The following is a 27,792-nucleotide window of genomic DNA, read 5'->3' on the forward strand; positions in this document are numbered from 1 at the left end:
TGTGAGCAAGACAAAGGAGCTGATCGTGGACAACAGGAAAAGGTGGGCCAAACAGGCCCCCATTAACATCGACAGGGCTGTAGTGGAGCAGGTCGAGGGTTTTTCAAGTTCCTTGGTGTCCACATCACCAACGAACTATCATGGTCCAAACACACCAAGACAGTCGTGAAGCGGGCACGATAACACATTTTTCCCCCCAGGAGACTGAAAAGGTTTGGCATGGGTCCCCAGATCCTCAAAAAGTTATTCAGCTGGTACACTCGGTACCAGTTCCCCCTGTATATAGCCTCGTTATTGTTATTTTATTGTGTTACTTTTTTATTATTTTTTACTTTAGTAAATATTTTCTTAACTCTTCTTGAACTGCACTGTTGGTTAAGGGCTTGTAAGAAAGCATTTCATGGCCTCCCAGGTGGCGCAGTGGTCTAAGGCACTGCATCGCAGTGCTAGCTGTGCCACCAGAGAGTCTGCGTTCGAGTCTAGACTCTGTCGCAGCCGGCCGCAACCGGGAGGCCCATGGGGCGGTGCACAATTGGCCCAGCATTGTCCGGGTTAGGGAGGGTTTGGCCGGCAGGGATATCCTTGTCTCATCGGGCACTAGCGACTCCTGTGGCGGGCCGGGCGCAGTGCACGCTGTCCAGGTCGCCAGGTGTACGATGTTTCCTCCGACACATTGGTGCGGCTGGCTTCCGGGTTGGATGGGCATTGTGTCAAGAAGCAGTGCGGCTTGGTTGGGTTGTGTTTCGGAGGACGCATGGCTCTCGACCTTCGCCTCTCCCGAGGCCATATGGGAGTTGCAGCGATGAGACAAGACTGTAACTACTATCATTTGGATACCACAAAATTGGGGGTAAAAAAAGGGGTAAAAATATATATATATATATATATATATATATATATGCTTTTTCTACACTTGATTTATTCGGTGCATGTGGTGTTTGATTTGATTGTTTGATTTGATTTGAAATGTAGCCTACATGTTTTGTGCTCTTCTAGGAAGCAGTGACTCCCCATTTCCTGACCTATACTTATATAACTGTAACTAATAACTAACTTATATAACTGTAACTAACTTGTATAACTGTAACTAATAACTCGCTAACTAGCAATGAATATCAACAAATGTGCACACGCTTGGCTCTGATCTAAACTGATCTGAAAAGCACATTTACTTGCGGGGATTGAAAGCTTTGCTCGTGGGCTACCGCCTCCAGTAGAATTCCGTCGCACTCTTGCTCTGCCTATAACAAAATCACAGACTCAATCTTGCAAAGTTAAAGTTGTTTTGGTTTGTTGCATTGCAAAGGGCCTGATATAATGTTGATTCGCTCACAGAAAAAACGATCTATATAGTGCAAACTAATCGGGAAAACCCATGGAATTTCAATCTCTTGCGTCTCTGCGCAGCATTGCGTTTATTCCCTGCAGCAGTCCTGGAGGAAGTTCCCACGTGCGCAGTTTAGAGGGAACATTGCCTATAGGTGCACTTGATTTGCTCTCTGGGCCTGCCAGGTAGGTAGAGTTATATCTTCAGACACATGAAACCGATCATAATCTGAAAACTTTTTGACTTCCGGCACTGGGGGCTGCTGAATTAAGTGCACCTACAGGCAACACTGCGAAACAAATAAAATAAATAGGAATGCAAGGCATTGGGTTTTTTACAGAAATGTTTGGTGATCGAGGAGGAATGGCTTGGAGATCGACCTGTCGATCGGATTCGACCGGTTGGTGACCACTTCTCTAGACAGTTCATGATCTGAAGCAATATGTGAGTAAGCTCTACCCTGCGCTCTGATAGGCTAGGTGGTATTTCTGCCATATTGCTTACATCCATTATGTCCTTTCAGATCTACACCAGTCCCTAGCGTGTAGGGGTAAGGAATTGTTTCAGGGCACTTATCTGGATAGGGTGCACATCCAAAGGTTGCATAGAAGCGAGATACAAAGTTGTGCAGCATATAGTCAGAGGACAAGTATTTGGTTTTCAATTCATCTCATCATGGACCAACAGTGATTTGGGATGACCTTACTCACAGTCATATCAATTATGTATTGCACAGCTAGTGATCACACAGTTGAGAGTGAACATCTTGAAGCTTCAGATAAGGACCTGGGGCCAGATTGACTAGGAATTTTTTACAATAGTGGTGGAAAAGTTTGCAACTGCAATGGTTTGAAAGATAAAAGGAAGAGCAAAAGTTAAAGTAAATATTGGGATGAGGGATAAGAACTAAGAGGTGTAAATGCTTTTTAAATAACTTATGAAATCATTAAACTCAAATCATTTTTTGGCCAGATTAAAATGTGCAAAGGATTTTGTTCAAAGTGTAATTTCGTGTTTGATCACCAAATTAAGTTGATAAAACAAAATGAACAAACTACTCACATGTGGGTCAGTTGTTTGAGTGGTTCAAACATCCTTCGTTGTATGTTCCCAATCTCGATTCCCTCTATGCTCCTAAAAAAACACAAACAAAAGTTGTTCCCCTTAGGAGGTCACATAGAAAAACAAACTAAACTAAATATTTGAATTTCAGAGACCCGCTTTGCCACACTCTTTCCCCAAAATTGTTGGTCTTTTACACCTTTTTTGGGGGGGAAAGCTTTGATGTATGACCTAAAATGCTATTTGTTTTCTTTCCTGGTATGTGTGAATTAGGGAATTCCTCATGTGTGGGCCAGTGAGTGCACTCTGTTCCAATAGGATAACACATAAAACACATTGCATGTTATGTAGCCACATAATTGTATTGTATGATAAAAGGGTGCACATTGGAAGGTCACGTTCCTTTTGGTCTGGGCATGATGCAAGCTATGATTATTTGTGAAATTGCATGGAATAGATCATGGGTTTCTCGGAAGTCTGAAAGGGCCACAGAAATGGATCTATAGAGAAGATGTACTAACTCTACACAACTTATATTGGGATGGAAACTCAAAATGTAACAATATTTCAACTCTATATCTGACATGGTACAGGTGTCTTCTTTATTTAAGTCCATAACCATACTTTTTTTTAAAGTACATTTGTTTAAAACTACCAAGAAACTGTGTGACCCTGATTTAGCCCACTGCAGTAAAAGTTAAGAAAATATATTGAGCATTTTATTCCAAAAACAGCCACACTGTTGTAATAGTATGATGTGTGACTATGCTGAGTGAAGTGCTAACATGAGTAGAATTGCATTTTTAAGTTTGGCAATGCTAGTCCCTGTGTATTTTGATTTGTAGGTATCCAATGTTAGCTAACTAGCTAGCTGTGATAATGTTACTATTGTTGTAGAAAACCCTTGTTGATACTATCCAGACAAAGGAACAATTTAATTCACTCTTCATAATCCCATATAATTATATATTTTTGTATTATTTGCTAGCTTGCACAACATCTTTTCTCCTTTTTGTTGTGACTCCTGTCAGCTCCCCCATTTTGAGATTCATGCTCTCTGATTAGCTTTAAGTATAGTTGTCGGCCACTGAGGAGCATTGCCATTTCATGGTTTAGAGCAGTCCATAGACTGCTTAAGAGGTAAGGAAAAAAACACACTACATCACCAAAAGTATGTGGACACCTGCTCGTCAAACATCTCATTCCAAAATCATGGGCATTAATATGGAGTTGGTCCCCCTTTTGCTGCTATAACTGCCTCCACTCTTCTGGGAAGGCTTTCCACAAGATGTTGGAACATTGCTGCGGGGACTTGCTTCCATTTAGCCACAAGCATTAGTGAGGTCGGGCACAGATTTTGGGCGATTAGGCCTGGCTCGCAGTCAGCGTTCCAATTCATCCCAAAGGTGTTCGATGGGGTTGAGTTCAGGGTTCTGTGCAGGCCAGTCAAGTTCTTCCACACCGATCTCGACCAACCAATTCTGTATGGCCCTAGCTTTGTGCACGGAGGCCTTGTCATGCCTTCCCCAAACTGTTCCCACAAAGTTCCCTTCAATGGAACTAAGGGGCCTAGCCCGAATCATGAAAAACAGCCCCAGACCATTGTTCCTCCTTCACCAAACTTTACAGTTAGCACTATGCTTTCGGTATGGTAGCATTCTCCTGGCATCTACCAAACCCAGATTTGTCCATCGGACTGCCAGATGGTGAAGCGTGATTCATCACTCCAGAGAACGCGTTTCCACTGCCCCAGAGTCCAATGGTGGTGAGCTTTACTCCACTCCAGTTGTCGCTTAGCATTGCGCATGGTGATCTTAGGCTTGTGTGCGGCTGCTCGGCCATAGAAACCCATTTCATGAAGCTCCCAACGAACAATTCTTGTGCTGACTTTGCTTCCAGATGCAGTTTGGAACTCTCGGTAATGAGTGTTGTGATCGGGGCAGCTCTAGCAGGGAAGAAGTCTACATACTTTTGTATATACAGTTGAAGTTGGAAGTTTACAAACACCTTAGCCAAATACATTTAAACTCAGTTTTTCACAATTCCTGACATTTAATCCTCGTAAAAAATCCCTGTCTTAGGTCAGTTAGGATCACCACTTTATTTTAAGAATGTGAAATGTCAGAATAATAGTAGATGGAATTATTTATTTCTGCTTTTATTTCTTTCATCACATTCCCAGTGGGTCAGAAGTTTACATACACTCAATTAGTATTTGGTAGCATTGCCTTTAAATAGTTTAACTTGGATCAAATGTTTCGGGTATCCTTCCACAAGCTTCCCACAATAAGTTGTGAAAATAAATGTTGACCCAATCCTCCTGACAGAGCTGGTGTAACTGAGCCAGGTTTATAGGCCTCCTTGCTCGCACATGCTTTTTCAGTTCTGCCCACAAATGTTCTATGGGATTGAGGTCAGGGGTTTGTGGCCATTCCAATACCTTGACTTTGTTGTCCTTAAGCCATTTTGTGACAACTTTGGAAGTATGCTTGGGGTCATTGTCCATTTGGAAGACCCATTTGCGACCAAGCTTTAACTTTCTGACTGATGTCTTGAGATGTTGCTTCAATATATCCACATAATTTTCCTGCCTCATGATGCCATCTATTTTGTGAAGTGCACCAGTCCCTCCTGCAGCAAAGCACTCCCACAACATGATGCTGCCACCCCCGTGCTTCACGGTTGGGATGATGTTCTTTGGCTTGCAAGCCTCCCCCTTTTTCCTCCAAACATACCGATGGTCATTATGGCCAAACAGTTCTATTTTTGTTTTATCAGACCAGAGGACATTTCTCCAAAAAGTATGATCTTTGTCCCCATGTGCAGTTGCAAACCGTAGTCTGGCTTTTTTTATGGCACTTTTGGAGCAGTGGCTTCTTCCTTGCTGAGCGGCCTCTCAGGTTATATTGATATAGGACTCGTTTTACTGTGGATATAGATACTTTTGTATCTGTTTCCTCCAGCATTTTCATAAGGTCCTTTGCTGTTGTTCTGGGATTGATTTGCACTTTTCGCACCAAAGTACGTTAATCTCTAGAGACAGAACGCGTCTCCTTCCTGAGCGGTATGAAAGCTGTGTGGTCCCAAGGTGTTTATACTTGCGTACTATTGTTTGTACTGATGAACATGGTACCTTCAGGTGTTTGGAAATTGCTCCCAAGGATGAACCAGACTTGTGGAGGTCTACAATTTTTTTTTCAGAGGCCTTGGCTGATTTCTTTTGATTTTCCCATGATGTCAAGCAAAGAGGCACTGAGTTTAAAGGTAGGCCTTGAAATACATCCACAGGTACACCTCCAATTGACTCAAATGATGTCAATTAGCCTATCAGAATCTTCTAAGGCCATGACATAATTTTCTGGAATTTTCCAAGCTGTTTAAAGGCACAGTCAACTTAGTGTATGTAAACTTCTGACCCACTGGAATTGTGATACAGTGAATTACAAGTCAAATAATCTGTCTGTAAACAATTATTGGAAAAATTACTTGTGTCATGCACAAAGTAGATGTCCTAACCGACTTACCAAAACTATAGTTTGTTAACAAGAAATTTGTGGAGTGGTTGAAAAACGAGTTGTAATGACTCCAACCTAAGTGTGTAAACTTCCAACTTCGACTGTATATTATGCAATGCGTGTTTATGGGCTAATAGCAGTAAGGCCAAATTCAATGTTTCATCAAATACACATTTTTGTAATATATATATCTATATTTGTATATATCTATATCTTTTTTTTTGTTAAATACCTACAGGGATCCTAAAATTAACAATATGATCCTTGGTAAGATAATCTTAAAACAATTTCATATGTTAGCTTAGTGGAAATCCAGTCCGGGCACTATGAATGATCTCTCAAATTATTATTACATACTTTAAAAGTGTTTTATAAATGTGTGAATAACTAGCTTACTAACATTAACAGTGGGAGTAATGATTCATAAATGATAAACAAACTACCCTAATGATGCTTTTCCGTTTCAAGTGTAACATGCATGCACAAAGTGAGCAGTAAAACAAACAATGGCTACTTACAATGATTTCAATTTATGCAAGTTATCAAAGTGGTCAACTTGGAGATCCACGATAGGGTTACACGAGATGTTCCTAAAAAACATGTACAAGTATTGACCTCAGAGCTCCAGTTACAGCATCAATTATAAGACATAATATTCAACGATAACTATAGCACCATAGCTGTATAACTATGTCTTTCATCGTTAGAGCAACAAAAACATATAAAATATTCTACGAATGTTTGTGCATAGATCCGAGTGTGGATCTAACTCACAGCTGTAGTAAATCTCCCAGATGAACAAAGAGATTGGGAGGGATTGCCACGAGTCTGTTGCTGGACAGATCTCTGTGGAGACAAAGCTATTTATTGGAAACAAACTACAAGAACCAATATACCACAGCATTGTTGAATACTCATTCATGACTGGCCAGAAAACATTCTAGAATGAGCATTAAAACCAGATAACGGGACAGTTGGAAAAGATATCGGGACACCTTGCAATCATGACGCAATATAAGCCTACACACGCAGACCATACTTGCTACAAAGTTACAGAAAGCTAAACCAACAACTACACAAACTAAAATTGGATACATTGTAAACGCAGGTCCAACGACAAACATAGCCAGCTAGACATGTTTTTTGGAGCGTCTGATGACCTAACATGGTGAGTGATGAACATACATTTCTCCGGTCCCTGCTGTTTCAGACATGATGCAAGTAGCGCTACGCTGTCAAATCCTCCAGCGTTTCTAGTGGACCAGCTGTTTTCAACAACAGTTTTTTTTAAATTCAGTTGTCTTATTGGCAGCTAATAACAAACTATTTAGCTAGCTTCTAGCCTAGTGTTTGATATGCAATGCGATCTCCTCGTAATGAACAGTGTCGACGAGTGTCCTGACGAGAAGGCAAACTTTTCTAGCTATGCCAGGCAAAATTGGGCATCATCAGATCATTGTTATGGATGTTATGGGAAACAGCTTATTAAACAAACGCATATGCAGCCACTTTGCTGTTATTCTGGCTGCCGGGGTCGTGACTGTGTTAGCAATAGCTAGTTGGCTAGCTAGCAAGCAAGGAATAAGAACGTTGCCAGCGAGCATGGCAACAGAACATATAGAACGAGCAACTTCGTCGCGTCCATAAATATAGAACTAATCAAACGACTGGGTCGAGTCTCTAGCAACCAAAAGATGATAAAGTATGAATTTGCTTCTAAAAATATAAACAAAAAAAAGTTATTTCTACCGGTAAATGTGTGCTTTAGTATTGTGTTCTTTGGCAACTGTTGTATAAGCAGGATAGACACCTCCATTCTGTACATTACCTTTGAAATAATGGAGTCCATTTTTCAAAGGTAATGTACAGAACGGAGGCATTTATCCATTACATATACAGTGTATGAAACTTACACAAGGTTTACATGACCACCTGTTCTGCAAATCCAGAAACAAGTGTAAATGCATGTCAGAATAATTGTTTGGATTCACCAAAACTCATAAAATATAAATCATAATCAACATCTTGGCCTGGGAAGATGTTGTATATTTATAGTGCAGTCTGTACTGATTTATATGGTATTATCTGAATTCTTAAAAAAGTCAGTGGAATAGGTGAAGATATCACTGTGTCTGGGACTCAAAATTAACTGTGTCTGGGTATGACAGAGGAAAATGTCATGCAATTTCATGTCTTGAGGCATACAAAAAATAACTTACAATTCCCCAAGTTTCTTTAGAAATGAGAACGCTTGTTCATGTATGCGACTGATTCTGTTCTTCTGTAGGACACTGGAAAGAGTTAAGGAAAGACTGTCAAACAAGAATTATAAAACAGACATACATTTTCTCACTTTATTATCTTCTCTGTTGGTTCTAAAAGCAAGATTGTTGTTTTGGGGTCCACTATTTAGAATCCCTTAGGGAAACAAATAGATGTTGATATTTGGAATTGTAATAGTTATAGCCTAGTGAGAAAGCCAAGGACACAACAATAAAAATGAGGAAAACTAAACTAATTAAGTCACACTTACAGCACAGTCATCATGTTGCACGACCAGAATGTTACGTTTCCGACACTTTCAATTTGATTTCCCTCCATGTCCCTGGAGACACACAAGCGCACAAAAACATTTTTAAAAGTAATATCATGCTGATAACAAAGCTCTTTGATTTGTTGACTTCCAAACTTACAGCCAGTTTAGTCTTGGCATTTCCAGGCAGATGTCATCCAGGTTTGTCAGTGCGTTGTTCAACAAAACCCTGCGAACAAAAACAAAACAAGAGCGGTCTGATTTTTGTGCCATTCAAAGAAAACAACACTCACTGCCAAAATACTTTAGCATATCACATTGGCCCTTTAATAATACCGGGGCACTTCAATAAAGTTCATATGAAAGCATAGACGTGGGAAGTAGTTTGGGGGTGGGGGTGCTGCAATACTACAGCAGTAGTAAAGGTCCAGTGCAATACTTTTGTGAATAATGTTTTTCTTAAAAAAAGAAAAATACAAATAATAATATTATTTTTATTCTGATTTTTCAGTGGGTGCTGCAACACCCTCAGCACACCTACTTCCCACTGCTATGTATGAAGTAACTTATTCGATGGAAAAAGCAAAACAAGCCAAACTCAAGAAGGCAAAGGTAGAAATGAAACTCACAGGAGTACCAAGGAACGCAAGCCTGAAAAGGTCATGGGGGATATCTGATGGATACTGTTGTTTTCAAGGATCCTACAACCAAAGGGTAGAGTTTATTTTCAGCTCTCTTATTAAATTAAGTATTTGGTTGAACATTGGTTTAAAGGAAACTACAGCGATACAAGCTTTGTGCGAGAGTTCTGAAGTCTGTCTAAAAATGTAGTCTTTGTACCCATTGTGTTAGCAGTATGTCTATATATGCAAACAGGATATACAGAATGTGTCAGTAAGGATAACCTACAACCACTCCAGCTTGTGTAGATCTTGGAACACCCCGGGCATCAGGATGGATATCTTGTTATAGCTTAAATATCTGAAGCAGAAAATTCAGATTTTAAATATACACATTGAATTATTTACCATTTATTTCAAACATAAACAACTTGATAAGGGAAACTTAAATCAACAACATTCAAGGTAAAAATCTGTCGTTCTGCCCCTGACCAAGGCAGTTAACCCACTGTTCCCCGGGTGCCGAAGACGTGGATGTCGATTAAGGCAGCCCTCCTCACCTCTCTGATTCAGAGGGGTTGGGTTAAATGCGAAAGACACATTTCAGTTGAAGGCATTCAGTTCTACAACTGACTTTTTATCCCCCTTTTCCTTTTCATTATAAAGTCCAACATAACACTGTCAAGTGCACGCATCGATGTATGAATATTATGAACTTACAGTCTTGTTAGATTGTATAGTCCTCTGAATGCGTTAGGACTCACAGCTCGAATTCTGTTATGTTGTAGATATCTGAAAAATAGTATGTTAGAAGTATGTTAAAAAATATCTTGTTTAATTTAACACTTACTAAAACTACACATTGTGTACTAATAGTACATTGTGTTCAAAATACTATTTTTTGTCTTAAATTAATTTGTGTGTTCAGGAGAACAATTGCCACGATGACTAACAAGTGAAAATTAGTTACAACAAGTATAGAAGCCTCACGGGTCCCTGTAGAACAAAATACAAATACCAATTGGTAGATACTTTTATAGTATGTGGTTTGATAGTTTTTTAGAAGAAGAAAATTACCCAAACAATACTGCATAGCTGACTTTATTCAAAAGATAGTTCTTGCCAGTCAATGAGGCATGTTTTTAGTCTCCTCATCTTGCTACTACTTCCATGCTGCCAATATGTTTCAAGGCCAATGTGATCCAGACTACTGCATTTGGGTCCCCGGGGCACCTACCTCCAGAGCCACCCCCCCCCCCCTTCGAGTTAACCTCGTGCTATTGTTCACATTTTGCCATGAGGATAAGAGTACATTTTGCAGTTAATTTCCTGCTATTCTACACATTTTGTACAAAATGCCCTGAAACCCAAGGCAGAAAATATATAATAAGACTATTGGAATTATCTCGTGTGAACAACTTAGTATCTCGTTCGAATGACTTAAATCGTTCAAACAAGATACTAAGTAATTTGAATGACTCGTTATCTTGGTTGAACGGCTTAAATGTTATTTTGTCTAGTTATGCCTCATTTTTTTTTATGCAGCTTGTCAGACCATATAATGGTTGCTGCAGCCATTCATTCACTGATTCCATCCATTGATATGATTTTTCATTGTCAGTTCTTTGATAGCCTAATGCAGGGCTGTTTTTAGGGCCAGGACGATACCAGTATTGCCATTGTCCAGGTTTGGCCGGGTAGGCCGTCAGTGTAAATAAGAATTTGTTCTTAACTAACTTGCGTAGTTAAATAAATTTGAAGGACCTTGTGAAGATGCTGGAGTAAACAGGTACAAAAGTATCTATATCCACAGTAAAACGAGTCCTATATCGACATAACCTGAAAGGCTGCTCAGCAAGGAAGAAGCCACTGCTCCAAAACCAACATAAAAAATCCAGACTACGGTTTGCAACTGCACATGAGGACAAAGATCGTACTTTTTGTAGAAATGTCCTCTGGTCTGATGAAACAAAAATAGAACTGTTTGGTCATAATAACCATCGTTATGTTTGGAGGAAAAAGGGGGAGGCTTGCAAGCCGAAGAACACCATCCCAACTGTGAAGCACGGGGGTCGCAGCATCATGTTGTGGGGGTGCTTTGCTGCAGGAGGGATTGGTGCACTTCACAAAGTAGATGGCATCATGAGGGAGGAAAATTACGTGGATATATTGAAGCAACATCTCAAGACATCAGTTAGGAAGTTAAAGCTTGGTCGCAAATGGGTCTTCCAAATGGACAATGACCCAAAGCATACTTTCAAAGTTGTGGCAAAATGGCTTAAGGACAACAAAGTCAAGGTATTGGAGTGGCCATCACAAAGCTCTGACCTCAGTCCTATAGAACATTTGTGGGCAGAACTTAAAAAGCATGTGCGAGCAAGGAGGCCTACAAACCTGACTCCGTTACACCAGCTCTGTCAGGAGGAATGGGCCAAAATTCACCCAACTTATTGTGGGAAGCTTGTGGAAGGCTACCTGAAACGTTTGACCCAAGTTAAACAATTTAAAGGCAATGCTACCAAATACTAATTGAGTGTATGTAAACTTCTGACCCACTGGGAATGTGATGAAAGAAATGAAAGTAGAAATAAATCATTCTCTCTACTATTATTCAGACATTTCACATTCTTAAAATAAAGTGGTGTTCCTAACTGACCTAAGACAGGGATTTTTTGCTAGGATTAAATGTCAAGAATTGTGAAAAACTGAGTTTAAATGTATTTGGCTAAGGTGTATGTAAACTTCCGACTTCAACTGTACATGTAGGAATATTAGTGGGAATATAGCCATAATATAAACAAGAGAAAGGAGAATGGAATATATTTGAAAAGCCTAACATTTTAAAATAGATTGTGATGAAGCCGCCCCGTATGCTATTTAAAAAATATATACACTACCGTTCAAAAGTTTGTGGTCACTTAGACATTTCCTTGTTTTTGAAAGAAAACCACAGTTTTTGTACTTTGAAATAACATCAAATTGATCATAAATACAGTGTAGACAATGTTAATGTTGTAAATGACTATTGTAGCTGGAAATGGCAGATTTTTTATGGAATATCTACATAGGCGTACAGAGGCCCATTATCAGCAACCATCACTCCTGTGTTCCAATGGCACGTTGTGTTAGCTAATCTAAGTTTATAATTTTAAAAGGCTAATTGTTCATTAGAAAAACTTTTGCAATTATGTTAGCACAGCTGAAAACTGTTGTCCTGATTAAAGAAGCCATAAAACTGGCCTTCTTTAGAGTAGTTGAGTATTTGGAGCATCAGCATTTGTGGGTTCGATTACCAGCTCAAAATGGCCAGAATCAAATAACTTTCTTCTGAAACTCGTCAGTCTATTCTTGTTCTGAGAAGTGAAGCTATTCCATGCAAGAAATTGCCAAAAAACTGAAGATCTCGTACAATGTTGTGTGCTACTCCCTTCACAGAACAGCACAAACGGCTGGAGTGGGAGGCCCCGGTGTACAACTGAGCAAGAAGACAAGCACATTAGAGTGTCTAGTTTGAGAAACAGACGCCTCACAAGTCCTCAACTGGCAGCTTCATTAAATAGTACCCGCAGAAGGCCAGCATCCCGGACTCGCCTCTTCACTGTTGACGTTGAGACTGGTGTTTTAGTCATTGAGGGCATGCGCAATGGTGATATCACCAAAAGAGGACAGCATATTGGTGCGTGAAATCAAATCCACGCTGGTAACCTTAAGCCCTTAAAGTACTAATTAATTATCTAAATCCCCAAAGGGACAAATCGTCTTTGTGATATCAGACAAGGTGTGGCAGAAGGCATGAAGATCACTGCTCGACTTCAAATGCCCTGATTGATAAAAATGCCGCTATGTATTGTGACAATTTTGTTTACCAAAGAACACCCAATTAGGCATTAGTTAAACTTCTTCCTGCGAATAAAAATGACTTCCCACAACATTATTGTCCAAATAATCAGTGTACACTTCAGACATGTTTTGCCCAGTTGGTGGCTTTTGACTCCTGGTAGCTTGAAGTGTTTGAAATAGCTTAATCGGTCTACGTCAGCCTGTGCAGAATAGTAAGGTTGCAATTGATTATCATTATTATTATTACTGCCATTAATGCATGAGACTATAACACTGCAACAGGAAGTTGATCCCTGCAATGCAAAGATTGATTTTTTTCTGCAACCCGTCCGCCAAATCTATCCATCACGCAAGGTTCTCCCTCTGAAGTACTCCATTTCAGGATGCTTTCAAAACAATACTTTTTCTTTGCCTTATCATCAAATTAAAAGATTGTTGTCATCGGTGCGATTGAAAATCGTATGGCTTACTTATGTTTCCCGTAAACCATTAGCCAACACTTCAAAGAGTAAACTTTTATAATGACACTGTTTAATATCTCTTCATTTTATTTCAGTAATTAAATGTATTTTTTCCTGTTACCTTTCAAGTGAAGGCCTATCACAAACCTCTTTTTGTAGGTGATTCTGGTAGGCTAATAAAAGCATGTTGTTCACAGCATAAACCAGCCTATTATTTCTGAAGTTCATTCATTTATTAGTGATGGATACTTTAACTGTGCGTTTAGGTTACTGTTAAAGCGCTCACATGGGCTACTTCTCTTCCAGATTGCGTGAGATAACGAGTCTTATCGATAAGTGTGGTCTAAGCAATCCCCTTATGATATGTTAACTCCCTACATTGATTGCGCATGTAACGCAGGTCGACTAATGTTGAATACTTATCGTTACTAGTGAGATTCCAGTAACCAATCATATTATACTATATTGCTAGTGATATGTTTAAATTGACAGCTATTACAAATCAGCTGTCAGAAGCTGCATGACGAGCAGTTTATTTTGAGCCAATCAAAACTCAATATTCTCAGTCCCTCTCCTAACCTCACGTTATAAACCAGATGGCGCCAACATGCTGAAAAAATAAAAATAGAACGGAACATGAAGAGCTGCCATCATTACATGGAAGAAAAACTGTTTCAAATTGTTGAGGAGTTGTATAAAACTGAACTAAAAAGAGAGAACTGGATATTAACACTTACTTATCTATACGAACGTGCTGTGAAGGGATTGGGGGAAAAATTGACGCCAGGATTTTGTGAGTTTTCGTATGGAGAATGAGCTGCTAGCATTTTGTGCGTGTTCATACTGAACCAAGCGTACTCACAAGCCATTAACATTTAGGCTAGCTCAGCTATCGATCAATTGAAATAGCAAACATTAGTGATCATGCTAATCATGCATGGCAAACTGTTTTAGTTTTCATACTTTTATAAAATGTGAATAGTATCACAATCCATTTTGGTACACTGTTATGTTTTTGATGACTTTATAAGAAATGACGTGTAGGGGTAAGCACAAGTACTTTTCATTTGCCCGGGCTAGTCTATTGTTCAGTCCACGTGAGCCTGGTGCTGTATTTGTGTAAAGTCCTTTGCATTGCCCAGGCTAGTTATTGCCAAGTGCTGTAGTTAAAGTGTAAAGCATTTTGACTAAAGTTTTATTTTCTTATTCCTGTAAGAGATTAAAGCTAAGCACTATATTAATGTTTATATGAAAAGGTACTCGTGGTATATATATTAGAGGTCGACCGATTATGATTTTTCGATGCCGATTATTGGAGGACCAAAAACCCCGATACCAATTTAATCGGCCGATTTTAATAAAAAAAAACATTACTATTTGTAATAATAACAATTACAACAATACTGAATGAACACTGATTTTAACTTAATATAATACATCAATAAAATCAATTTAGCCTCAAATAAATAATGAAACATGTTCAATTTGGTTTAAATAATACAAAAACAAAGTGTTGGAGAAGAAAGTAAAAGTGCAATATGTGCCATGTAAGAAAGCTAACGTTTAAGTGCCTTGCTCAGAACATGAGAACATATGAAAGCTGGTGGTTCCTTTTAACATGAGTCTTCAATATTCCCAGGTAAGAAGTTTTAGGTTGAAGTTATTATAGGAATTATAGGACTATTTCTCTCTATACGATTTGTATTTCATATACCTTTGACTATTGGATGTTATTATAGGCACTTTAGTATTGCCAGTGTAACAGTATAGCTTCCGTCCCTCTCCTCGCTCTTACCTGGGCTCAAACCAGGAACACATCGACAACAGCCACCCTCGAAGCAGCGTTACCCATGCAGAGCAAGGGGAACAACTACTCCAAGTCTCAGAGCGAGTGACGTTTTAAACGCTATTAGCGCGCACCCCGCTAACTAGCTAGCCATTTCACATCGGTTACACCAGCCTAATCTTGGGAGTTGATAGGCTTGAAGTCATAAACAGCGCAATGCTTGAAGCATTGCGAAGAGCTGCTGGCAAAACTCACGAAAGTGCTGTTTGAATGAATGCTTACGAGCCTGCTGGTGCCTACCACCGCTCAGTCAGACTGCTCTATCAAATCATAGACTTAATTATAATTTAATAAACACACAGAAATACGAGCCTTAGGTCATTAATATGGTCGAATCCGGAAACTATCATCTCGAAAACAAAACGTTTTTTCTTTCAGTGAAATACTGAACCGTTCTGTATTTTATCTAACGGGTGGCATCACTAAGTCTAAATATTCCTGTTACATTGCACAACCTTCAATGTTATGCCAAAATTCTGGCAAATTAGTTCGCAACGAGCCAGGCGGCCCAAACTGTTGCATATACCCTGACTCTGCGTGCAATGAACGCAAGAGAAGTGACACAATTTCACCTGGTTAATATTGCCTGCTAACCTGGATTTCTTTTAGCTAAATATGCAGGTTTAAAAATATATACTTGTGTATTGATTTTAAGAAAGACATTGATGTTTATGGTTAGACACACGTTGGAGCAATGACAGTCCTTTTTCGCGAATGTGCACCGCATCGATTATATGCAACACAGGACAGGCTAGATAAACTAGTAATATCATCAACCATGTGTAGTTAACTAGTGATTATGATTGATTGCTTTTTATAAGATAAGTTTAATGCTAGCTAGCAACTTACCTTGGCTTCTTACTGCATTCGCGTAACAGGCAGGCTCCTCGTGGAGTGCAATGTAAAACAGGTGGTTAGAGCGTTGGACTAGTTAACCGTAAGGTTGCAAGATTGAATCCCCGAGCTGACAAGGTAAGGTCATTCTGCCCCTGAACAAGGCAGTTAACCCACCGTTCCTAGGCCGTCATTGAAAATAAGAATGTGTTCTTAACTGACTTGCCTAGTTAAATAAAGGTGTAAAAAAAAAGAAAAGATTGGCAAATCGGTGTCCAAATATACCGATTACCGATTGTTATGAAAACTTGAAATCGGCCCTAATTAATCGGCCATTCCGATTAATCGGTCGACCTCTAATATATATTGTGTGATCCTGTTTGTTAAACAGTTCAGTTCAGGAGTATGGATTCAGTTCCACCAAGGATGGCGAGCCGCCCAAACCCAGGACATGGATAAGAAGATTTGCATGCAAATATTTATTTTCCTTGGAGGTCACTGAATTTGCACTGCCATACTACGGTGTGGTAGGATTTTTCTTGCAAGACATCATTGCATCATACATTTCAGTGGGTTTGTTTTAAGCACATGCTACATGTAAACACCTTAAATCAAATCAAAGTTTATTTGTCACGTGCGCCGAATACAACAGGTGTAGTAGACCTTACAGTGAAATGCTTACTTACAGGCTCTAACCAATAGTGCAAAAAGGTATTAGGTGAACAATAGGTAGGTAAAGAAATAGAACAACAGTAAAAAGACAGGCTATATACAGTAGCGAGGCTACATACAGACACCGGTTAGTCAGGCTGATTGAGGTAGTATGTACATATAGATATGGTTAAAGTGACTATGCATATATGTGTTTAGTGTTTATTGATAAGCACAGTCACTCACATTTGATTCCATCTCATAGTGGTTAATGCCAGTATTTGTGAATTGGTTTGTGTTTTCTGTGGATTCATGTTTATCGTATTGCTATTGAACTTTGAACATATCAATATTTACTGAAGGTGATTCATTTTTTTGAAAGTATTTTTATTTACAAAATACAAGCCGGCATTCTTTTCCTAAATGATTCAGTTGTGTAGTTTTCATTTCTCCTTACTGCTCCAGTGGTGAACTGCTCCAATGGAGTTTAAGCTTAAAAATACAATAGCCCATAGTGTTAAGCAATTGTTACACACACATTTCATTCTAGCTCACAATTGAGAACGGCTGTGTATTCCTGCCAGCATTGGTGACGTGTAGGCCTATGTCTATGTAGCCTTGTGACACTGTCCAACTGGACTCTGCCGGTCCCTACTTAAACGTAATAGATTTTTGAGAAATAGCATTCACACATGGGGAGGCTTTATTTCAATGCATTTTTCAATTTTAGGCTTTTTAAACACATTCCATTCTCCTTTCTCTTGTTCATATTATGGCTATAATGCCACTAATATTTCTTTGTAATTTAGCTTTTACATGTGTACCTTTCTGTTTTTATAATAATATTTAATTTGTAGAGCGCTTTTCCCACACTCAATGCACATGTGAAGCTTGTTGGTGCTTGCATCTGCGCACAAATCACTGGACTCCTGCAGTTTGAGATTATTTATTTATTTTTATTTATGAAATGAAGCTGACTGTAACGGTCGTCGTATATACTGGACCAAGGCGCAGCGGGTTGAGTGCTCATTTTAACTTTTATTGAACACTAAATAAACAAACAAGAAAAAACGAACGAACGCACAATATTACAGGCTAAACACAGCAGTGCAAAAACAACTTCCCACAAAGGACAGGTGAAAACAGGGCTACCTAAGTATGACTCCCAATCAGCAACAACGATGTACAGCTGTTCCTGATTGAGAGCCATACCAGGCCAACACAAAGAAATACACAACATAGAGCATAGAAATACCAACATAGAACATAACCAAAAACCCTGGAATACTCTAAACAAACACCCCTCTACATAAACACATATACCAACAAACCCAAACCACATAAAACAAACACCCCCCTGCCACATCCTGACCAAACTACAATAACAAATAACCTCTTTACTGGTCAGGATGTGACACTGACACTCACCTTTTATTATTTACGATTTGTTCCTGATGTTTTAGCCTTATGAAATATATTTAAATTATGGGGTTTCTATTCCAAGAAAAACAAAAATACATATGTCTTGCCTACCTAAAACATCCATTAATAAATTTGAAGACCTTCAAAATAAACAACATATCCTAATGTTAGAAAGTAAAAAATACACTAGATACAGTGCATTCGGAAAGTATTTTGTTACGTTACAGCCTTATTATAAAATGTATTACATTGCTTTTTCCTCATAAATCTACAAACAATAATGTCAAATGACAAAGCAAAAACAGGTTTTTAGAAATGTTTGCAAATCGATAAAAAAATACAAAACCGAAATATCAAATTTAAATAAGTATTCAGACCCTTCACTCAGTAATTTGTTGAAGCACCTTTGGCAGGGACTACAGCCTCAAGTATTCTTGGGTATGGCGCTACAAGCTTGGCACACCTGTATTTGGGGTGTTTCTCCCATTCCACTCTGCAGATCCTCACAAGCTCTGTCAGAAGGGGAGCGTCACTGCACAGCTTTTTACAGATCTCTCCAGAGATGTTCGATCGGGTTCAAGTCCGGGCTCTGGTTGGGCTACTCAAGGACATTCAGAGACTTGTCCCGAAGCCACTCCAGCTTTGTTTTGACTGTGTGCTTAGGGTTGTTGTCTTGTTGGAAGGTGAACCTTTGCTCCAGGCCGAGTTCCTGAGCGCTCTGGAACAGGTTTTAATCAAGGATCTCTCTGTGCTTTACTCAGTTCATCTTTCCCTCGATCCTGACTAGTCTTCCAGTCCCTGCCGCTGAGAAACATCCCCACAGCATGATGCTGCCACCACCATTCTTCACCGTAGGGATGGTGCCAAGTTTCCTCCAGACGTGACGCTTGGCATTCAGGCCAAAGAGTTCAATCTTGGTTTCATCAGACCAGAGAATATTGTTTCTCATGGTCTGAGAGTCATTAGGTGCCTTTTGGTAGACTCCAAGCGGACTGTCATATGCCTTTTACTAAGGAGTGGCCACTACCATAAAGGCTTGATTGGTGGAGTGCTGCAGAGATGGTTGTCCTTTCGGAAGTTTCTCCCATCTCCACAGAAGAACTCTGGAGCTCTTTCAGAGTGACCATCGGGTTCTTGGTCACCTCCCTGACCAAGGCACTTCTCCCCCAATTGCTCAGTTTGGCCGGGTGGCCTGCTTTAGGAAGAGTCTTGATGGTTCCAAGCTTCTTCCATTTAAGAATGATGGAGGCCACTGTGTTCTTGGGGACCTTGAATGCTGAAGAAATGTTTTGGTACCCTTCCCCAGATCTGTGCCTTGACACAATCTTGTCTCTATGGACAATTCCTTCAATCTCATGGCTTGGTTTTTGCTCTGACACTCACTGTCAACTGTGGGACCTTTTATATAGATAGGTGTGTGCCTTTCCAAATCATGTGCAATCAATTGGATTTACCACAGATGGACTCCAATCAAGTTGTAGAAACATCTCAAGGATGATCAATGGAAACAGGATGCACCTGAGCTCAATTTCGAGTCTCATAGCAAAGGGTCTGAATACTTATGTAAATAAGGTATTTCAGATTTTTTATTTTAAGACATTTGCAAACATTTCTAAAAACCTGATTTCCGCTTTATAATTATGGGGTATTGTATGTAGTTTGATAAGGGGAAAAGAAACAATTTAATCAATTTTAGAATAAGGATGCAACATAACAAAATGTGGAAAAGTAAAGGGGTCTGAATACTTTCCGAATGCACTGTATAGGCTACTGTGGGTGGGGTAGGCTAAATAATTACTACAGAATAGGCCTAATTAAAAGAATTATGATACAGGAAATAAAAAATGCTAGGCATAGCGTGGCTGAGCAGTACCAGAGTGGGAGAGAAGGCAGACAATTCTTTAAATCTGCTCGTATTAAACTCTGCTCCTTGCTCCACACTCACACACTTACATTCTCTGGAATTCAAAAGCAGCCCTGCTTTATATATTATTTTTACCCCCTTTTTCCTCCCCAATTTTGATCTTGTTACATCGCTGCAACTCTCCAACGGGCTCAGGAGGTGAAGGTTGAGTCATGCGTCCTCTGAAACATTACCCGCCAAACTGCGCTTCTTAACACCCGCCCGCTTATCCCGGAAGCCAGCCGCACCAATATGTTGGAGGAAACACCGTTCACCTGATGACCGAGGTCAGCCTGCAGGTGCCCGGCCCACCACAAGGAGCTGCTAGAGCGCGATTAGCCAAGTAAAGCCTCCCCGGGCAAACCCTCTTCTAAACCGGATGATGCTGGGCCAATTGTGAGCCACCCCATGGGACTCCTGATCACGGCCGGTTGTGATACAGCCCGGGATCGAACTCTGGTCTGTAGTGATGCCTCTAGCACCGCGATGCAGTGCCTTAGACCGCTGATCCACTCAGGAAGCCCCTATATCAAAGATCTTTCAATGAACAATCATATTGATGATGGAATCAATGAATGAATGGCTGCAGCAACCATTACACGGTCTGACAAGCTGCATAACAAATGAGGCCTAATTTGACAACATAACAATTATGTCCTTAGTATCACTTTTGAATGACTTAGCTACATTTTTTGGCCAAATGTATTGTTTTAAAGCAAATTCGCTGCAATTCTACACATTTTGCCATTGCTTATGACATGTTCATATGTTATCGGTGTGGCCCCCTACCAAAAAAAAGAATCATCCGGTAATCTGGCCTCAAATGTGATTGCACAACAAGACTGAATGATGTGCTGAACAATCTTGAAAGTCTGTTTTTCCTCACAACTATCATCTGAAGGTAAGTCTTGCTGAATGAATGTTAAACACAGCCAATTTAAGCTTGTTTTGGCCATCAAAAGCATCAAAAGGGGACAGGAAATGCTTTGATATTGTCTGGCAGTCACAGAGGCCTTGAGTGGTTAGTCTATCAGAGAGTGTTTTTGAAGTGCTATCAAAATATTTACTTGCCGACTACAACTTAATCAAGTGACTTCTCTCGCCTGAAGACATTTTTAAAATACAATCAATAATTCAACGACAACTTACAGTTTCTGAAGACTCTGGTACTTATAGAATATGTCACCGTTCAATATCTGAAGCCGGTTCCTTTGAAGGGACCTATGGGATGTGATTAGTTCATAAGATCGACCAGATAATTAAAAAACAACAAACACAACATTGTGCCACCAAACAATACTGTGTGAATTAAAAATGATGAAAACCTTTTCATTTTAATCACTAGGTTCTCGGCTCATTGTCTGTTTGAGGTTGGAACTAATCACATTTCTATGTGACCACATTGTGTGTATTCGGGACAATCTTCCAATTACATTTGAAATAGAATTGGTGATAGAACATATCATTATTCCAAACAGAAGGAGCATCTTTCTTTATAGTGTGACGGAATGCATCATTTTGCCATTTTAGTCATTATCTAAACTCATTCCACCTCGATTACCACGGTGGCCATGTTACCCGAGGTTATGGAGATCAGCTTTGAATTAGTGAAGAAAGTATTTTAATTGAAAGTTAACAATGCGGAGCGTGCCGCAGCAGTCTACAGGACCTTAATGAAAGACGAGCCAATTGGGGAAAGAGGAGGCGGCAATGATATGCAATTGACACTATTAAATGACCCCATCTGCAAATTGGGCTTTCGAGGTTTACCCATCGAGCAAATTAATAGTCAAGTGGAACTGGATGTCCGCAATGGGCACAGATCATAAATATATGGCCCAAATGTTCCATTATCTAAACAATGTGTGGACAATATGACAGTGAGACAAAATATTGTGAGACCAAGAAAGGGCGAGCTCTATGTGATAGTTTATAGTCATTGTCATTATTTTGCATAATGTATGGATTGAAATGATAATGTATATTATATATCCTACTGTTTATGAATTACTTTTGTCATAATGATTTCCTTCTGTTAAAGTTTTTCTCACATTACAGCAGGCTTCAGTAAAGAGGTTCATGCCTCTTTTAACTCTTCCAATTGAGAAAAATAATGTTCCAGTACAGGAGAGAACAGCCCTAAGACTTAAACCAACCTTCAAAAACAAAATTCCATCGAGACACTCATTAGCTAAGTGCGAGAGACACTTGGATAACTGCAAGAGACACTTTGTTTAAATATTTTTTCTCTTCCAATTCATAGGAGAAACAGGAAAAAGTATCTGCACACTTCCAGTCAGATGCAAATGTATGTATGCGAATGCGTGGTTGTGTGTGTGTGGCAACTCACATCATGGTGACGTTAACGGACACGGCTGGGACATAGTGAAACTGTGCACCGTCACAGTCCAGCTCCAGATCTCTGCACTGACACAGCTCTGGAACAGCCTCCAGCACTGGATGAGGAAGAGAAAGGACAGAGGGAAGAAAGATATTAATGACTGACGCAGATCCACATAGGAGCTGGACAAAAAAAAATAACAATGAAAATAAATGTCAACAAGGTCTTTGGACAACACTGTTGTTTTAGAACTAGCTTTACCTAAGATTACATGGAGACATGGGAGAGTGTCGGGGACCAACCTTAATCACTGCATATGTACAGTAGAGCCACACGTGACGGATGTGACTGCTTGCTTTGCAGTTTCGCTTTCTTCCCAGTCTCGGGCACAATGTCCTTGCAAAGGCTCCAGCTACCCTCTGCTTCGCAAACACGTTACCGCCCGCTTGACAACGTCTTTGCCCATTACGACACCGAAAGTTAACATTTCGTTAGCACGAGTGGAGACATTTCAAGATGTGGAATGAGGTTACTGCACAATCTCAACACCGTTACACACGGCCACAGAGAATTTAATTGAAGCAGCAATCGATTGAATTGGGGCCTCATGCCAGAGGAAAAGACAATTATTTTTTCAAATTCAATAAGTCCAGGTTCCGACAGGAAATGTGTAAAAGGATAATAGCATTCAGTAAAGTGGGTATCAGAAATAATTCCTTTATACTGTGTCTGAGGGGATTTATAATCAGGCATAAAGGAAATGATTAGACTCCATGGAAATACTAAAATATCAATGGTATTCAAAGTTCTGTAGTGTTGATTTCCTTTTTCCTTGCAAGTTAATTGATCATCGAGTACACTTATTGGGTCCTGACTAAATTAGTCTCTGATTAAAGGGGAAGAATGGAAATCAGCAATCTGGGGGTCCGCATATTTTTCCCCCAATGTTTTTATGAATGTCGCTAAATTACATACCCACAGTCGAAGAGAGGAGAGTATCTTCTTTCTAATAATGTCAATTTTAATTATCAACTAATATTGAGCCAATTACACTCACTGTAGTAGCTGACATACAGTGCATTCCGAAAGTATTCAGACCCCTCCCCATTTTAATGTTATAGCCTTATTCTAAAATTGATTGGGTTTTTTGCACCCTCATCAATCTACACACAATTCTCCATAACATCAAAGCAAAAGCAGGTTTTTAAAAATGTTTGCAAATGTAAAACAAATAACATTTACATAAGACCCTTTACTCTGTACTTTGTTGAAGCACCTTTAGCAGCGATCACATACTTTAGTCTTCTTGGGTATGACGCTACAAGTTTGGCACAACTGTTTTTGGGGAGTATTCTCTGCAGATCCTCTCAAGCTCTGTCAGGTTGGATGGGGAGCGTTGCTGCACAGCTATTTTCAGGTCTCTCCAGAGATGTTCGATCGGATTCAAGTCTGGGCAAATGAGGACATTCAGAGACTTGTCCAGAAGCCATTCCTGCGTTGTCATGGCTGTGTGCTTAGGGCCAGTTGTATCCAATTGGTACTTAGTCTTGTCTCATCGCTGCAACTCCTGTACGGACTCGAGAGAGGCGAAGGTCGAGAGCCGTGCATCCTCTGAAACCCAACCAAGCCGCACTGCTTCTTGACACAATGCCAGCTGCACTAATGTGTCGTAGGAAATATCGTACACCTGGCAACCGTGTCAGCATGCACTGTGCCCGGCCCGCCACAGAAGTTGCTAGTGCACGATAGGACAAGGATATCCCTGCCGGCCAAACCCTCCTCTCACCCGAACGATGCTGGGCCAATTGTGCGCTGCCCCATGGGTCTCCTGGTCACGGCTGGCTGCGACAGAGCCTGGACTCGAACCCAGTATCTCTAGTGGCACAGCTAGCACTGCGATGCAGGGCCTTAGACCACTGTGCCACTTGAGAGGCCTGAAGGTGAACCTTCGCCCCAGTCTGAGGTCCTGAGCGCTCTGGAGCAGGTTTTCATCAAGAATCTCTCTGTACTTTGCTCCGTTCATCTTTCCCTCGATCCTGATTAGTCTCCCAGTCCCTGCCGCTGAAAAACATCCCCACAGCATGATGCTGCTCCCACCACCATGCTTCACGGTAGGGATGGTGCCAGTTTTTCTGTAGATGTGATGCTTGGCATTCGGGCCAAAGAGTTCAATCTTGGATTCATCACACCAGAGAATCTTGTTTCTCATGATCTGAGAGCCCTTTACTGTAGGCGGCGTTTGGCAAACTCCAAGTGGGCTATCATGTGCCTTTTTACTGATTTAGTGGCTTCCGTCTGGCCACTCTACCATAAAGGCCTGATTGGTGGAGTGCTGCAGAGATGGTTGTCCTTCTGGAAGGTTCTCGCATTTCCACAGAAGAACTCTGGAGCTCCGTCAGAGTGACCATCGGGTTCTTGGTCACCTCCCTGACCAAGACCCTTGTCTCCCGATTGCTCAGTTTGGCCAGGTGGCCAGCTCTAGGAAGAGTCTTAGTGGTTCCAAGCTTTTTCCATTTAAGAATGATGGAGTCCACTGTGTTCTTGTGGATCTTCAATGCTGCAGAATTTTCCCGGACAATTCCTTTGACCTCATGGCTTGGTTTTTGCTCTGCCATGCACTGTCAATTGTGTGACCTTATACGTATAAACTGGTGTGTGCCTTTCCAAATCATGTCCAATCAATTGAATTTACCACAGGTAGACTCCAATCAAGTTGTAGAAACATCTCAAGGATGAGCAATGGAAACAGGATTCACCTGAGCTCAATTTTGAGTCTCATAGCAAAGGGTCTGAATACTTACATTTCTAGTTAAAGTTTGGACACACCTACTCATTCAAGGGGTTTTCTTTATTTTTACTATTTTCTATAGTGTAGAATAATAGTGAAGACAAACTATGAAATAAGGAACCACACATGCGGAGATCATCCGTTCACCTACTCTGCGTCTCATAAAGACAGCGGTTGGAACCATAAATCTCAAATTTGGACTCATCAGACTAAAGGACAGATTTCCACCGGTCTAATGTCCATTGCTCGCGTTTCTTGGCCCAAACAAGTCTCTTCTTCTTATTGGTGTTCTTTAGTGGTGGTTTCTTTGCTGCAATTCAACCATGAAGGCCTGATTTCACGCAGTCTCCCCTGAACAGTTGATGTTGAGATCTGTCTGTTACTTGAACTCTGTGAAGCATTTATTTGGGCCGCTAACTCTATTGAATTTATCCTCTGCAGCAGAGGTAACTTTGGGTCTTTCTTTCCTATGGCGGTCCTCATGAGAGCCAGTTTCATCATAGCGCTTGACGGTTTCTGCGACTGCACTTGAAGAAACTTTCAAAGTTCTTGACATTTTCCGGATTGACTGACCTTCATGTCTTTAAAGTAATGATAGAAGGTTTTTTCTCTTTGCTTATTTGAGCTGTTCTTGCCATAATATGGAATTGGTCTTTTACCAAATAGGGCTATCTTCTGTATACCACCCTTAACTTGTCACAACACAACTGATTGGCTCAAATGCATTAAGAAAAATAAATTCCACAAATGAACTTTTAACAAGGCACACCTGTTAATTAAAATGCATTCCGGGTGACTACCTCATGAAGCTGGTTGAGAGATTGCCAAGAGTGTGCAATGCTTTCATCAAGGCAAAGGGTGGCTACTTTGAAGAATCTCAAATATAACATATATTTAGATTTGTTTAACACTTCTTTGGTTAGTACATTATTCCATATGTGTTATTTCCTGCTGTTGATGTCTTCACTATTATTATACAATGTAGAAAATAGTAAAAAATAAAGAAACCCTGGAATGATTAGGTGTGTCCAAACGTTTGACTGGTACTGTATGTAAGTAAGGTATTTCTGTTTTGTAATTTAAATAAATTAGCAAAAAAATGTAAACAGTTTTTGCTTTGTCATTATTGGGTATTGTGTGCAGATTAAGGGGATTTAAAAAAAAATCCATTTTAGAATAAGGCTGTAACGTAACAAAAAAGTCAAGAGGTCTGAATACTTCCCGACTGCACTGTAGGCTTTGAAAAAGCACCCATGAATAGACAAGCACTGGCTTGGACATACATTTTTGCCAACACATGGCTAACCTTTGTTTAACCAGCTAATCAGCTGCTCTTAGTGAAAATGGAGTCACCTTTCTAGCTAATAGGCTATGTAAGAGTTTACACTTCCTCTAACAAATTCTAATGTAGGGAAGTAAAAATACCTATCTACCAAATCTATTCATTTTTAAATGTTGATTACTTCTCCTTGCCATTATCATTCACCTGATAAGACGTTCTTTTTTTTGGCTAATTTATGATGGAGGACCCTGGGTCACCAGTTTGCCTGGGAGGGGGCCCCTGGGCAAGGAAATGTTGAAGACCTCTGATCCACAGGTATAGTGTGGCCATCTTAGAATGCATCAACATTAATTTCTCAAACTCTTTAGGGACTATTGTGATGAGTCCAAAGACCACATTTGTAGTGAATCTGACTATTAGTTTATGAGAAGATTTTTTTTAATGATTATTTTAAGCATTAGTGTTACATAGAGAAAAATGTGAATTGTTCATAATTTCCTTATTTTTAAGATATCAATGCCAAACTCAACAAGGTTCATCATGGTGGCCCAAAGAGTTAAGTCATAGGCCATTGATGAGTGGATTTACAAAGGATTTAAGCAGAGATGTAAAATCTGATTTCTTAATAACTCAACCATCTCTTAACCAATCCCGTAGCTTTTCTCAAACGAATTTAAGATATATACAATGGGCCAACATACCGAATTGTCTTGTGAGAATATGTTTTTCAAAGGTTTTCCCAAATTTCCAAGACAGGGGAAAATGTATCCTGACAGATCTGATGGGTCCCTGAGGCAAATTTTGTTCAGCATTAGGAAAGACACAGACATACAACGTTTCAAGTCTCTAGGTCAAATGGGGCAACTGATATGAGGGTTTAAGTGAGACTGCTTATAACAGCGCCCCTTTAGGCCAATCAGTACTATTTTTGACAAGTTACTCATGGCCTCTAATTTCTGTGTTCCGAATTAGAAAAAAAGTGACCAATCTATGCTTGGGTTATTTGACCATGTCAAGAAAAACAAATCTAAGAATAACAATAGGTTTCACAGCTTTGATGTGAAGCCCCTAAGAAACAAAAGCATCTGAATGTTTGATTTGGAGATTAGAGTGGCGGAGTGGTCTAAGGCACTGCATCGCAGTGCTACAGGCATCACTACAGATCCGGGTTCAATCCCGGGCTGTGACGCAACCGGGAGACACATGAGACGGCGCACAATATGCCCAGCATTGTCCGGGTTAGGGGAGGGTTTGGCCAGCTGTGATGTCCTTGTCCCATCACGCTCTAGTGACTCCTTGTGGGGCTGGGCGCATGCACACTGACTTCTGTCGCCAGCTGTACGGTGTTTCTTCCGACACATTGGTGT

General features: G+C 40.1%; 1 protein-coding gene across 1 annotated transcript in view; it reads right to left on the bottom strand.

The window, feature by feature from the left end:
- rxfp1 (relaxin family peptide receptor 1) overlaps positions 1-27,792 on the bottom strand; it is a 106,525-nt gene that overhangs the window by 9,631 nt on the left and 69,102 nt on the right. The window contains exons 3-13 of the mRNA XM_014211903.2: positions 22,365-22,470; positions 21,164-21,235; positions 9,778-9,849; positions 9,347-9,418; positions 9,067-9,138; positions 8,598-8,666; positions 8,438-8,509; positions 8,124-8,195; positions 6,679-6,750; positions 6,423-6,494; positions 2,390-2,461 (exon numbers count right to left, since the gene is read on the bottom strand). Of these exons, the coding sequence (XP_014067378.2) occupies positions 2,390-2,461; positions 6,423-6,494; positions 6,679-6,750; positions 8,124-8,195; positions 8,438-8,509; positions 8,598-8,666; positions 9,067-9,138; positions 9,347-9,418; positions 9,778-9,849; positions 21,164-21,235; positions 22,365-22,470 (823 nt within the window). The remainder of the gene's footprint in view (positions 1-2,389; positions 2,462-6,422; positions 6,495-6,678; positions 6,751-8,123; positions 8,196-8,437; positions 8,510-8,597; positions 8,667-9,066; positions 9,139-9,346; positions 9,419-9,777; positions 9,850-21,163; positions 21,236-22,364; positions 22,471-27,792) is intronic.

Source organism: Salmo salar, chromosome ssa09 (assembly GCF_905237065.1).
Source record: "Salmo salar chromosome ssa09, Ssal_v3.1, whole genome shotgun sequence".
Classification (NCBI taxonomy): Eukaryota; Metazoa; Chordata; class Actinopteri; order Salmoniformes; family Salmonidae; genus Salmo; species Salmo salar.